The 14,516-nt window shown below is 42.1% G+C and overlaps 1 protein-coding gene across 4 annotated transcripts in view; it reads right to left on the minus strand.

The window, feature by feature from the left end:
* Positions 1 to 14,516, minus strand: part of TET1 (tet methylcytosine dioxygenase 1) — an 80,091-nt gene that overhangs the window by 48,576 nt on the left and 16,999 nt on the right. For 3 of the 4 annotated variants that reach the window (XM_075109361.1, XM_075109360.1, XM_075109363.1), the window contains 2 exons: positions 11,975 to 14,026; positions 4,846 to 4,896 (listed from right to left, as the gene is read on the minus strand). In XM_075109361.1, coding sequence (XP_074965462.1) covers positions 4,846 to 4,896; positions 11,975 to 13,903 — 1,980 coding nt within the window. In that variant the 5' untranslated portion in view covers positions 13,904 to 14,026. The remainder of the gene's footprint in view (positions 1 to 4,845; positions 4,897 to 11,974; positions 14,027 to 14,516) is intronic. The other variant, XM_075109362.1, reaches the window with a different exon arrangement.

The raw sequence follows: 14,516 nt of genomic DNA on the forward strand, positions 1-14,516 counted from the left end.
ACGACGACATTTTTGGGAGTTGGGTTGTAGGGGCAGAGAGTAGAACGATAGTACTGCTGGGAACTGAGAAGGAGGTGGATGAGAGAGGGAGCAGCACTGACATAAGCGAGCTCTGTGGGAACAGGGGAGCAAGGGAAGGAGAGCATCTCTACATCCTATCCAGCCCCCTCGGCGCCACAGGAAAACGTCCACAAGGGTGAGGCCTCAACTCTCCCAGAAACTAGCTGGAAAAATTAATGATTAGAAAATTACTAGAGTAAGGTTAATAATTTACAGACCATTTACAAAGGCCTTCTTTGTTAGGACTCCATTCAAAAAATGTCTACATACATGAGTAGTCTTAGCAGTACTGTACAAACATAACAGCGCTTCATATGTTCAGATGAGTGCATTCATGTGGAAGCATGCTAATAAATTACAACCATCATGCCTGCACACATCCAGTGAGGTGCATGAGCCCACCAAGGGCAAAAAGAAATTTAATCGCATTTAGACAGACACACAACCAGCTTGAAAAAGGTCAATATTAGAGGAACACTTCTTTCAAAAAAATTATACCCAGATTTTTTTAAACTAAGATAAATAAGTAACTTCGCTGTTTTTTTTTTTTTAAATTAACTAATTTGTGTAGGCCACTCACATACCAGAAGTAAGCTCTCCCTATCAAAAAAGGGAGCAAAAAAGGCATATAAGAAATAGGCAGACACTTTCAACCAGTACTCAAAGCAATTTTAATTGGTATTTACTGAAGGAATACGTTCCAAGGTGATAACGTCCCTTAAAAAAAGGATAAGATAAGTTAGGGGGTTTTTTGACAACATCCTTTCCAACTTGTATTATACTATTCCGTCTTCGTCCTCTGTAAAATTCCACTGCAGTGCAATTCCATCCATTGACTGGCTCATATCTTACTTTAAAGGGGGGGAAAAAAGCAATAAAATTTCGTTTCTTCCGGCTAGATATTCTGGCAGATATTTTGCACTAAAAACATACACCATAATTTAGAATAAATGTTCAAATTCAGTTCAATCCATGCTCGCTCAAAGCATCATGAACATTAGCAGTTACTTTCCTTAACTCTTGTTAACACGTATGAGCTTGACAAAAAAAGTGTATTTTTAATTTCTTTAAGCAGCAAAACAAACTGCATCGTAAAAAGGGCAACAGCAGGTCTGCCAAACCAGCTTTGTATTTTAAAGTTGATTTAATAAGAAAGACTATGCTTTGTATGTGTGGAGGAGAAAAATTAAGAGTGTTCAACTATATACATACTTGTAGCTTTGATGGAAATGAAACTTTTACTGGTTCCTAATATGATGTTTATAAACAAACCAAAAGTTCTAGATACTGAGTCATCTCTGGCTTTTGGCTTGGCTTAAAGTGAACAGATTTTACAGAGATTAGCAGGCATCGTTCGCACTTTTCTGGCGCACACGATTACCGTTATAGTGTTTATGCATAAACACGCAAACAGAATCAGTCAGAGAACAAAGAACGTGCATGCAGTTATAATACTCACTTAGCACTGCATATATTATTCTGGGTTTCTTCCACAGTCTCTTCCCTTCCCCCCCGGCTTGTTTTTTTGTTTTGTTTTGTTTTTTTTTTACATCTCCATCAATGCAGCAAACATCTGCGGCCATCCAAACAGCAGCCTTGGCTCCGCAGAGCTAGTAGAAAGACCAAGGACTGTAGTTCTTCATCAGTTGTATCCTAATGCGTGGGAAGTTTCCTTACTGGTGCCACTGCTGTCTAGACTTGATAACCGTAGATCCACCTGACAATATAATGCCACAGTCAACTGTCCCATTCTTCCGAGCCCTGTGCTAATAAACTTGTACTTGACTGCAAACATTTCCCCACTGTTAAGGGGAGGTGCATTGCACTGCCCAAACTGAGTGAGAACACTGCTAAGTGGCTAAAAGGAAAACGATAGTAAGTGAAGCAGGGTGTATAATATGTCTTTTGAAGTGCAGGTGAAGGAGTTTTTAAGAATGAAACCCTTCTATATAGACGTCCCATCATCAGGAATAAAATTAAAGAATTGTCCGCTTAACTGCGGAAAACACAATACAAACATTAAAAAAACCCATGAGTATATTCCTTCCTTAGTATCCATTGCTATGAACTCACACAGACTTTCTTCAATGAGCGTTTGCTTGCTAGAAGTGATTAATATTTCACATGTTCTTTCAAAATAAACATGGAGAACCTAATACAGTATTTATGGCACAGAAGAATTTCCTAAGTGACTCCTCCTACAACAACCAGAAAGGAACACTAAAACACAAGTGTGGAAAATGACAAACAGTAAATGAAAAGTACAGTATAATAGTGTGTATCAGTTTTAGTCTTAAATGTTTATATCTGTTCAACCTGTTTTCAATAGGAAAGCGTTGGTTATTTTCACCCTGGACAGAAGAATTCGGAAATATGTTGGCCCTAAGACACACAATTAGAAAGAGCACTATCCCTTCAAGTAAATAAAGGCACATCTATAAAACTCCATGTATTCCTGGAAGAGTACTACAAATCTTCCTCTAAGAAAGTTTACAATACTATTTCAAGCAAAACAAAGAAAACAAAAAAAGGAGTGTTCTGTTAAAATTTTGCGTGCATCGCTAGTCAGACACTCAATCACTACTGATCATTAAATTGAAGACTGAAGTTATACTTCAATAGATACAACAGTACCACTGCAGATGGCAGTTCCAGCAATCACAGAAGCCAGGTTAGAGAGAGTGTCACGAAACGTTGTACTCCTAAAAATGCTCTTGTAAGTAAGTCTGCAAATTACGTAGCTTTTCCTAAGTTCACTACAGCTGACAGACATATGAAACTTAAGATGACCAAGCTCCCTCCTCCCTTCCAAAAAACAAAGGAAAACCTCACCAACCCCAACCTAGACTTTTAATGAGATGCTGTCTTCAGGGGTACCATGCCTCACTCAGTGCATGCAAGTGAATAAACTCTTACAAAATACACTTCAGCACCACAAAACAAAGACAAATATACAAAGAACAATATCTAAAACCAAAGAGAAAACACTGCAGAATCAATTCAGCAAAGGAAAAGTCAAACCATAAACAAACACAAGTCCAATGACTAACATACGATTCTACGCACACACAAAAACAGATGAGCCTTTCCATTTAAGAGCCAAGGGAAAAAATTCTTCTGAAGGCTTTTTGGAAAGGAGAGGAATGACAGCATCATATTACATAGCAACCTGCTCTGCCATCAAACCAGAAACAGAGGTAATATGAACTCAAAGAGAAAATCCGAAGACCCACTATGAAGCCGTACTGTAGACAGACGCCCAATACGTTATCAGCCTAGCACCAAAAAAACTACAACAACAAAAGATTTTTCACACTTTGAGAGGTGTCATACCAATTACACATTACAAGGCTGAACGACTCATTTACAACAGCCGTTATTTTGCATGCCACTATCAACTTAACCGCACAAAACATAGCATGAACAAAATGCTAAAGTTTTAACTACACCCATGCGCTATGTTACAAGAGCAGCAGTAATTAAAATGAGTAATTAAGACTTCATGAAAATGCTAATTTTTTAATTGACTGAGTTATTTAATGAAAGAAAAAAAACCCACTTGCTAGCGTTGTACAATCATAATTACTGTTAGCATACAGGAAGGCGGTTTGTACCACCACTCCCACATGAAAAGACAAGACACCCTTAAGATTGGACATACTTGCAAGTCAAATAAGGATATTTGCTCCTTGCTGCATCTTAACTTTTATTTTTGCTTTGCCTTACAAAATCATAACTCCTTTAAGCAACTTTCTGTAACGTGTAATACTGAAGACAGCAATAAGATATTAAGACAGTGATAAGAAATTGGGATGTTTTAAAATAAAATTACACTATAGGCACTCAACAATTAGGAAATCCACTATGTTCAATAACTTCGGAAATTTTAGCATACTGAAACGATACTAAACTATCTCATGTTACATTTAGCTGGTTTAAGAGAAAAGGTCTCCCAAGTTTAACATGTTTTTTCCTCTTTTTCCTTAGCTTCATCTTACATGTACTATCCATCTTACTTGCACCATCCATCCTCCAACACAGTAGTTTGAACTCCCAGAATTAATGACTTATTTCTATTAAAAATATTCTAAAGACTAACTGAAAGATGCAATATCAATGTGCTGTTACTTTTTGGAAAAAAAAACAACCAACATTAACAATGAGTGTAGTGAGTCAGTATTTTGTTATAAAAACGAAAACGTTTCCATTTGAAAACCAATCTTTTGTTATCATGAAAGATAGCCATTTTAAAGGTCCTGAAGAAACGTGTTACCACGTGAAACCAAAGGCTGTTGTAAGTTTACAAAATTTTCAGTTTCACTTGAGGTGCTCTAAAGTTTAAAGAAAAAAGGAAATCAAAACTACAGTAACGTGTGCGTAAAAATTCCAGTTTTGTTAATTCGTTTTGCATTATAACGTTGACTTCTTGCATTAAATTTCAGATGCCATAAAATCTGTATGCTAAAAATCCCACCAACATTCAACTGTTACCTTTGGAAGTACGAAACTAGGAATAGAGAAAATTAAAGTGAATCTTCAATGCAATGGAAAGCTAACTTTTTGGTCTGCAGACTCGTGCAGAAAGACTCAAATATGTATACAACATGCTGGAGAGAAAGAGGAAGAAAAAAAAGAACATGTTCTGTGCTTTTAAAATTAGCTAATCTCCTGAAGAGCTGGAAAGCGCCGCTTCCCAGAAATTAACCCTTTGGTTTCCTAACCTATATGACAAGAAAACGCTACTTAAAATGGGAGGAGATAAATATTAAAGCAATCATCGGTTACCTTTAAAACTCTTTGCTTCCTCCTCTGAGGTCTTTTGTTTTCAGTTAGAACCTAAAAAAACATCAAATTGCAGAATAAGTTGTGGTCACAAAGGCAGACACCTCCGATTTTATGATCAAACTGCAATATTTCTTATAAAATACCTAGAATGCTTTACATGCGGCACTTTAGAGGGGCTGACGGAGGCTCTACGCGGCCCCTCCGCCGCCACCCGGACACACGGCGACGCCGGAGACGGCCGAGGGGAGAGGCCCCGCCGCCGCCCCCCTGCAGCCCCGCATTCCTCACAGCGGCGCCCACCGGGCGGCCATCTTGCTTCCTGCCGCAGCGGCGCCCTCCTCCTCCTCCAGGCGGCGCGAGCCTCCCGCGGCCCCGCGCCGCGCGCCCCCGCCGCGGGATGGAGAGAGGGATGGCGGGCGGGCGGGCGCGCGGAGCCGCGGGACGCGCCCGGCCAATGGGGCGGCTGCGGGGGGGTGTCGTCGTCGTCGTCCCGCCTCCTCCCGCGCTCGCGCCGGCCCTGCCCAAACAAAGGGTCTCCTGTGCGGGCGCCGCAGCGGCCGCCCGCAAGAGGCGGCACGGACTCGCCGCACCATGCGGACGGGGGCGACACCCGGCCGGCCGGCGACCCCGGGGTCTTGCCTCTCCCTGAGGGCTGCTGCGTACGGGGTCAGCCGAGGACACAGCCCACCCCCCACCCTCCTCCGTGCACCCGCACGCATGCCGCCGTGTACACGCAGAGGTGCACGCGTGCGCGCACCAGTGCACACGCATGTGCGCGCTGGGCAGTGAAGCGTTGGATGTGTTGGACGCTTCTCTGCAAGCAACAGGGTGTCCGTCCCTGCAGGGGTAGAGGTGGGGATGCATCGTGGGGCTTTGCTGGTAACGCTCCCCCTCACACCCCGACTTGTCCTGGAATGAGTGGAAGTCGCCGTTCAACTGGAGGATGCTGCACCTCTCTTGCCGTGCCTAGCCGAGGGCCTGCCTTCGCCAGCTGCCTCGAGCTAACGGAACCGCTGCACGGTACCAGCCCCCTCCAAAAAACTCTGCCCAGCACGCAGCAGACCCGAAAACCAGCAGGCTCACAGGGACCCTGCCTGTCCATAGCCATAGCCTGCTGCATGCAACCCACACAGCCCCGCTGCAAGATGAGGTGCCCTCTTTGTCTATTCCTACAGTACCTAACAAAGTATCCGCTGCAAACAGTTTACGACATGAACAGGCCACCACATAAACATGAAATGCAATGTTTTTCCCACGTCTCCACCTGCTTAAAACGTTCATCTATATGGAAGGAGGGGGGAAGGGTCACAGCTCTACCACAAGTTTTCACATCTAAGGTATCACAGTCACTTGGCTAAGCACGGACAACAAAAAACTTACCTAACACACCACTAGGCACTGAGGCATTTACTGAAACAATTTGCAGTTGACATCTAAACCAATAAGTTGGCCATGGATTTATGCACTACACGTGAAAAAAAACTCTAAGAACATCCTTCCAGCAGCTACAGCCTGCAATTTAGAACTGTTTTCTTATTCTACTGCTAAATTACAAGTGTAATTCCTGTCCAGTTATCAGTCCGGATCAGTTCAGTAGTGCAAATACTCAGATGTTGACACACAACTCCTTCTGCAGCAAATCAATCAATCAAGAGAAAACTGTTACTTATTTTTGTCGTCTGAAGCTGCCTTGTATTTAAGCTCCTCATTTGTTGCAGAGTACTGTATTAAATAGGATTTAGGATCAGGTAAAATGAAAGTACGGATTTGTAATGTTTTCTTAAAAGACCACAAGGGTCTTTAAGCATAACAAAAACAAGAGATGTACATACACTCAGTGATATGATTCTTCTTTGCAGTTTTGGCTGCTTAGAAACCCAAGACCCAGTATTCTGATTTAGTCCCCAACTTGTTGCATGCACCAGGCAGCACTTAGGCGTTAGTTTCATGTTTCCTTGTTAGCCAGGCAGTTTCCCCTCCTGTTAGGACAGCTCCTCATACACAAGGAAGGAAAGAGAAACCTCTTCAAATAAATATTTCTTTGTAAAAGCTGGAAGAACTGGCACAGAAAACAAAGAGCAGTGAAGAGGCAACTTCTTAAATGCATCCTCTGAAAATAACTAGACCCCAAACTAACCCATTTTCCTGTAATTTAGGCTGCATTATAGTCTACAGCCAGGATCAGATTGAATGGCAAAGGTGTGAGTTGTAATTACTTTGCACACCCATGGAGCACGCATATATAAAAAAAGAGTAAACTGCATTACTCCAACTCCTGCCCTGCATCCAACGGAATAGGCTGTACACAGCTTTGCTCATCTCTGCCACACATTCCCGAACTCCTCTAGCTGATGTGCTATCCCCATAGAAAACTCCGAAGTATCATATTCGAGAGGAGTGGGGTTTATGCACATTCATTTTAAAATGTAACTGGCTTAAATACTTCTGGAGTCTATTGTAAAAGAAATACCACAAAGACTAAATTTCTTGATTATAACTAGGTCTGGCTAGAAAACAAGAATTCCATTTTAACTTTTTTTTATATTTCAACATTTGGTTGTGTTCCAAAACCAAAGCAAACCTTTCAAAAAATCCAAGAAGAGACAGATGGAATGGGGGAACCAAAGTTCAAGCCCCTGGCCTGCATCAGGCAAAATGCCCTAACCACTGAGCTGCTCTAATAATTTTCTGCTTAAAACTTAAAAAGGGGGAGAGATTTCATTTGAAACCTTGAGAAGCTTTCCCCCCAAAACAGTTGCATCCAGACAGATAGTAGCTGTAAAAGCTTTCTGTTAAATCAGCATTTTCCATTCAAGGAATGGCTTACTGCAAAGTTCCCAACCAACTCTAATTGCAGCATCCTTTTCAAATACGTCTGGGTTTTCAGCAGCATGTTTAAAAACCCACAAGCTAGCATGCTCTTATTGTTATTTAATATGTCATGTTACTCAGATTACAGCTATTAAATAAGACGTCTCAAGACACCTTGGTCAACCCAGTGAGCTTCCACTTGGTGACCTGATTTTTTGCAGTTTGTTGACCTCAGGTCCCACTAAACCATTAGCAGTCCCTTACCTTACATGAACTAAAGCTCTCCCTGCCAGATGCTTTCAGCCCAAGAGAGTTCCCTGCCCAGGTGGGACCCTAGAACACGGCCACCTTGGCAAGCCTTGCAGAAGGCAGTCTTTGGACATGAAGGCTCCCTGCAGCTGCTGGTTTCGCAGTGGCTGTACAGCAGCCCCCTACATTTACAGCTTTTTGGGCAAGAGGAGCTCTGGTGGCACATTATGAAACCCTGTAAGTTCACCTCAGTAACTGGAACCACTCAGCTTGGCACCCTCCTGGTCCAGGGCTGGGGCAACAGCTAAGCCCAGGAGAGCACTGGCCAGCTGGGAGCCAGGAGAGATCCGAGTCTGCCTGCCCAGCCAGAGCCCAGCACACCACCAAGTACAATACTGTGCACCACAGGCGGCTCACGGACTGCAAGCGCCCAGAAGGCAGCATTTTCATCCCAAGCATGTGCTGCTACATCTGCAGCACCCACCTGTGCAAAACAGGAATCCTTTTTTCAGGGAGAAAAAACAAACAATGGACCACCTTCCCTATTTACATGCTGGTTTTGAAGCCTACAAAATCATTGTCCCATGCCTTGTCCCATCCAGACAGCCTGGACAGGTGTGATGATGCAATGGCAGCAAAGCAGATCACTTCTTGAAATGAAATATGCTTTTTGGTAGAAAATACCTGTGAAACTAGCCTTCAATAACTGCTATAGTATTTCAGAAAAGAGCAGTCTTGGAAAGACAAGACAAAAACGTGGAAGCATCACACAGTACATAGACTTGTCAAACCCTCTCTTCACTGTGAAGCATTCACGTTATTCATTCCAAGAGGAACAGTAACCCAACACAAAGCCTTTTTCCTCTTCTTTTCAAAGCTTGCTTACATTTTTTTTATTTGCCAGGCTGCTCTTTCAAAAAACTTCAGTAAGCGAAAAAAATTTTTTCCCCTATGTATTTTAGAATTCTTTCTTTACCAGCTCCTAACCACGCAGCCACGGCGTGAATCCCTCAGGAAGAGGGGCATTACGTGTAACAACGTTGCTACACACAGGGGCTGTGAACTAGAGCCCACAATGCTTTATCCAGACTTTCATGATGTCACATCCCTGCAAAACCCATTACACTCAGCAAGGTAAAGTATCACCGACAGTTTATGTGGATGTTATTTTTAAGTGATTTTTTTTCAACTCCAATATAGTTTTCAAATCTTTATCTGGATTATGTGTGAATTAATGAAAATAACAGTAACATAACTAATACCAGCTCCAAACATGCAACCGATACTCTCTGAGGGTTGAATGCTTGTGCACACATGGGCACGTGTGTTGGAATATGCACTTCAGTCTACATTCACAGCTTCTAGGGGCCAGGCCTTATGCCCTATAACTGTAAACCCATGTAAATTCTTAAGGAAAACCAGCACTTTTTGGTTTTTTTAAACAGCACGCATTGACTGCCAAGCCCTGCACTGGTTATCCTACATCCATTTAACATCCAGAGCTCTCATTGACTTCATTGTGATTTTTGCATTGTTTGGTTAGAACAAGAAGAGATAATTCCCTTTAAGACAAAACACCAATGTTTGAACTACGCTCATGCAGAGCATGTCTATCCCTTACACCCTCCTCCCAGTGAATCACCTCCAAAAAATGCTTACACTCCACCAATATGAGAGAGATGCATGACTCTTCCTATCAAGGAATGCACTGAAGACAACCTCATTTTTCTCAATTATTTTGTTCGATTTCTATACCATGGACAGAGACCTACAGTTTTGGTTTCTCCCCAGCTGCCCTCTATTCAAAACACATTACTGTCATAGAAGTCCCAGCTGTTGCAGTCCCAGTCCTACCAGTTTGGGAAAACACAATGGGATTCCCTTCCAGAGTGCTACAATCTTATCTAAAGGATAGCTGTGTTTCCCAGCCCCCAACACCTTCTCCAGTATCTCAACATCTTTAAAGAGCTCTTGTAACATATCTACATTGTAGAAATACTTTCCTCTTTCATTTTCTCAGAGCAGTTTCTAGAAATTACAAATAAGGCAAGGCTTGCTTCTAGGAATATCTGAAAAGACATCAGGTTTCATTCAAATACAACTTCCTAAGAAAATACCTGACATGCTCTTAAATGTCAGGAATACTTCATTTTCTTCATGCAGTACTCAAACTTCATACAAAATTTAACAAGAAGTGTAGGAGGCCTCTGGTGCAGCTCTAAACGCATTGTACAAAACGCTACCAGTTTAGTAAAATAAAAGCACACCAAAAAAAGCTGCTGAAGAATAGAATAAAAACAAGGAATCTCTCAAAGAAAGCAAAAGGAGAGCCCAAAGAGGACAAAGGTGAAGGGGCAAAGCTAGTCTACAAAGAGAAGGTCAGCCTGAGCAACAAGAAAAGAAGTATGTTTAGCCTGGAAAACAAAGGTCGACAGAAAAGCTGGAGTGCTTCCTTTCACCAACCCTGCCAAAACCCTTTTTAAAACATGGCTTTTAGATCACTTCCTACCTCAACTCCACCAATTCTCTCCCATGAGCTTCTTCAATCCCACTGACTAAATATACAAAAGGACATAATGTCACTACTCTTCTGCTGTAAAACGTCAGGATCAGTCTCTATCACCTTTGTTTTAATACATATATTAAGTCACATTATAGCTGTCACTCCTTTTTTTGTTTAAAAAAAGCATTTAGAAGCAGTTGAGACACAGAGACATTTTTGAATGAACTCTGTGCCAAGCTGTTTAAGCCTATTTCTCTGAACATAACTTAAAACACATTTCCCCCAAAGGGGAATATATCATATCCCCTCACCGCTACAGGACTTTTCTTTCTACTTGCCTACCTTAAAAACAGGACAGACTTCTCTGCAAACCCTGGTAGGTAAGCACAGGACAGAGTGGTGAAAACAGAACAGGAGGCCTCCTGACATCTCCACAGCTGGCAGGAATTTCTACCTGCTGTAAGAACATGCCATTTTCATTAAACTGCTATCAAGAAAGGTTTTGCAGGTGCATCCTCCACAGCATGAACTGCTCCACTTGGAGTACAAGCTGGTGCAGAGATTTGAACCTCAGTTTCCCACATCCCAAGGCAAATGTCCCAGTGACTTAACTACCAAGACAGCTTCTCCCCCTCCGTGGCTCAGGTATCATTGGATCATACGAAGCAGAATGCTTCCAGCAGGACATGGAGGTGTAGAGGCCAACCCTGCAGCTCAGAGGTCAGGGAATTCAGCTGGGATGTGGGAAATCTATGTTCAACTCCCTACTTACCTGATTTAAAGCCTGATCTTGAACTGATCTCTCTCAGAAGGTCAGTGCTGTTATCACAGGGGTATACAGATTGTCTTTTCCCCTCCTCTTTGCTCCAAAAGTAATGACCTGGGTTATAAAAGGCTGATGGATCAGAAAGATGAGTAAGAAACACAGAAAAAGAAAGTATGTATGGGGGGTGTGGTAAAAGACAAAGGGAGACAGCCAGGAGAAATGAAATGAGAGAAAGAAGAATAGACAATTAGAAAGGCAGAGAGATGTGAAAGGGGAAATGCAGCTACAATTTGATCCTGACGTTAACAACTTTATTTCCACCAAATCTGTCATCACAAGCAAATTATTTTATCTGAACTGAAGAGCAAATAGCCTGCCTTCCTTTGCTTTTTAACCTGAAGTATTTTGAAATACAGACCCTCTCCCTAGTAATTTCCAGTCTCCTAAGACTATCCTTCATTCCCTCCCTCCCCCCCATTTTGTACTTAAATCTTTCTCAACTTTTCATGCCCTCAATTAATTCATTGTTTTGGCCGATATGCCAATATCTGGAACACAGAGGTAAAGCCATACTTACTTCTGATTTTATGCATTTATACAGCAGGAACAAGAATAACTCCAGTTCACTTTAACCTACACCTCTATAGATGACAAGAGAAAGTTACTAAACAACCTGTTAGCTCCATCAGTAACCCTAAGCTCTCTAAAGCTGTACAGTGACCAGCACTTCCCTTTGCAGAATTTTAAGAGGCACCTCAAGCCTCAGAAGAGTGACTTAATTTGCAACTTCCTTGGCTTACCTCAAAAGGTAGTGTGATTGGCGGTGGTGGCTTTTTCAGTTCTTCACATTTTCTCTTTTTACATATCCGGTGACTAGTTTTGCGTTTCCTGCAACAGCTGCATTCTTCACAATTTGTTTTCCGCAGACAGGGCTCACAGACTCCACAACGCCTTCGTTTCTTCTTCTCTAGCATAGGGAGCAGAGATGAATATGGAACAGGGTAATCACCAGCTGGATTTTTAAGAGAGGATGGCCCTGAGGCCTCAACAGCTTCAGTGCTGTCGCTTACTTTGTCCTGAACTGAATTCAAGCTTACTCCGACTCTTCCCAGCTGTGATGAATAATCATTATGCTGCAGTCTTGAGTCAGCTGGCAAATCTGCATTTATGGCTTTTTCTGAGGCAAGAGCAGAGATTTCCGTGCTTGAAGGCAACTCCAAAACAAAGCCTTCAGAGAATCGTCCAGAGCTTTCACCAGAGATTTCATCGACTGTGCTTTTTTCTAAATCTGGAGATAAAGTGGGGACATAACCTGAATTCAAAATTAATGTCTCTGCATCAACACATTTAACAAGCTGTTCAATGTCCTCCACTTCAATATGGTTTAAAGAGGTATCGGAAACTGGTTCACATACTGTAAAAATGTTTTTTGAGTCAGATTCCGAATTCTCTCTTGTACAGCTCAAATCCAAATTTGAGTCAAGTTCTTTGTGAATGGGTACAAAATCCACAACCAGTTTCACGTGGGATTCTGCAAGTGAGCTTGCACCTTCAAAACGTAAAAGTGAATTTGATTCAGTGGCAGCTACAGAGCTGGAATTTGAACCAACGTCTTTATTCTCAGGCTCTAAATCCCAGCCTGCCTTCAAGCAGGGCTCTGCAAGCGAGCTTGCATCTTCAAATAAATGTTCTTGTGAGTTGAACTCAGAGGTAACTATAGGTGCAGAATTTGAGTCTTGTTCTTCACTAGGTAGCACCAGGTCCGACTCTGCTTCAATGGGGGATGTGGCAAGTGGGACCGACTCTTCCAACAGTGCCGCTGAGCTGAGGTCTGAGGTATCAACAGAACTGGAGTCAGGTTCTTTACTGTTAGGCACCAGATCGAAGGGAGTCTCTGCACACACCTTCAAGTTTGGTTCAGAGGTGATTACAGAGTCAGGAGGAGGAGATGGAAGCACAAGCGCAGCATCTTCAATAAATGCTTCAGCCGAACTACCCGTATGGAGATTGCTGGGTGTCTGCTCACAGGGCAGGTCTTCATGCTTATATTTCACCTCTGATGCTTCTGTATCGTCATCAGTTACCTGATGGCTTGGAACGGAGTCATTTGTTTCAGGCATTTCTACCTCTTTGTCTTGACTGGCACATGTGGTAGCAGGCTCTTCACCTACGCTACATGGAGTATCTTCGACAGGCAGAGGAGCTAACTCATTTGGTGCTAAATCTTGTTTCAAAACTCTTTCGCCTGCTTCAACGTTTTTTTCTACTACTGCCAGGACTTCTTGTTCGTGTTTTTCCTTTGTTTCTAGTCTTTTTTGTACTGCAGCTTTCCTGGGCTTTGCAATTGTTGGAGTTTGGGACAATCTACGGGAGAATGATCGGTTACGGAGAGACATTGTAAAGCCATTGATGTTGAAAGAATCCTGGTTATGAAAGAGAATATTGTCAGCTTTCTCCAAACTCACCCAAGATGCTCCAGACAAGGTTCTGGTTACACTGCTCCTGAGAAGTCTACCTGAAGAGCTCATGATTGGTTTCTTTTCTTGCTGTTTTTTCTTAACATCTTTTTCTTGTGCTGGCTTTTTGCCTTTTCCAGAACTAATAGCTTTTGTGGAAGTCTTTGTGGTTTTCTTTCTCACTTGGCTAGATTTCTTTTTGCCCTGGTTAGTTTTCCTTTTGCCTAACTCTTCCTTTTTGACTAATCTGGAAGGCCTCGCGTGGTGAGCCATGTCTGCGGAGTAGTAGAAATGTTAAGAGGAGAGATGGAAAAAGATCATGAGCTCTTGAGAGAACTTTTCAATAGAAAACTGCATACTCCCATTGCTGCTCTCTGCGGTGATACAGCGTTAACTCTGAAACAGAAAAAGATAAAATAGCTTTAATATAATTTTAATTAACGAAGGGCGCACATATATTAAACTGGCCATTTTTTTAGTATTTAAAAATACACAGAATTAGAAATAATGGTACTGGACATTATGTTCAATTAACGCAAAAGCTTTGAAAATATTAGTATATTGCAAAATTGAAAGCTTGTCTAAATGCCTGTAACACAAATGAAGAAGCAAATGGAGCTCAAATAACCAGGCAACATCAAGGTTACTATTTTATATCAGTTCTAAGAAGTTCCAATTTTCTCAGCCTTATTAATAGTTCATTAACCACCCCTTCCCTTGAGTAAGAAGGGGTAAAGTTTACGTCCACGGCTTTATGTTCAACTGTGTATCCATCACTGTAAGGACATTCATGAAAAAAGAACAAAGCTGAGTTTGTTTTGTGCATTTGTGTGTGCACCCATACACCATCACTAGGGCATCTCTTCTCCTTTTACCATCCACCAGA

The sequence above is a fragment of the Phalacrocorax aristotelis genome, chromosome 14, assembly GCF_949628215.1.
Source record: "Phalacrocorax aristotelis chromosome 14, bGulAri2.1, whole genome shotgun sequence".
In the NCBI taxonomy this organism is placed as follows: domain Eukaryota; kingdom Metazoa; phylum Chordata; class Aves; order Suliformes; family Phalacrocoracidae; genus Phalacrocorax; species Phalacrocorax aristotelis.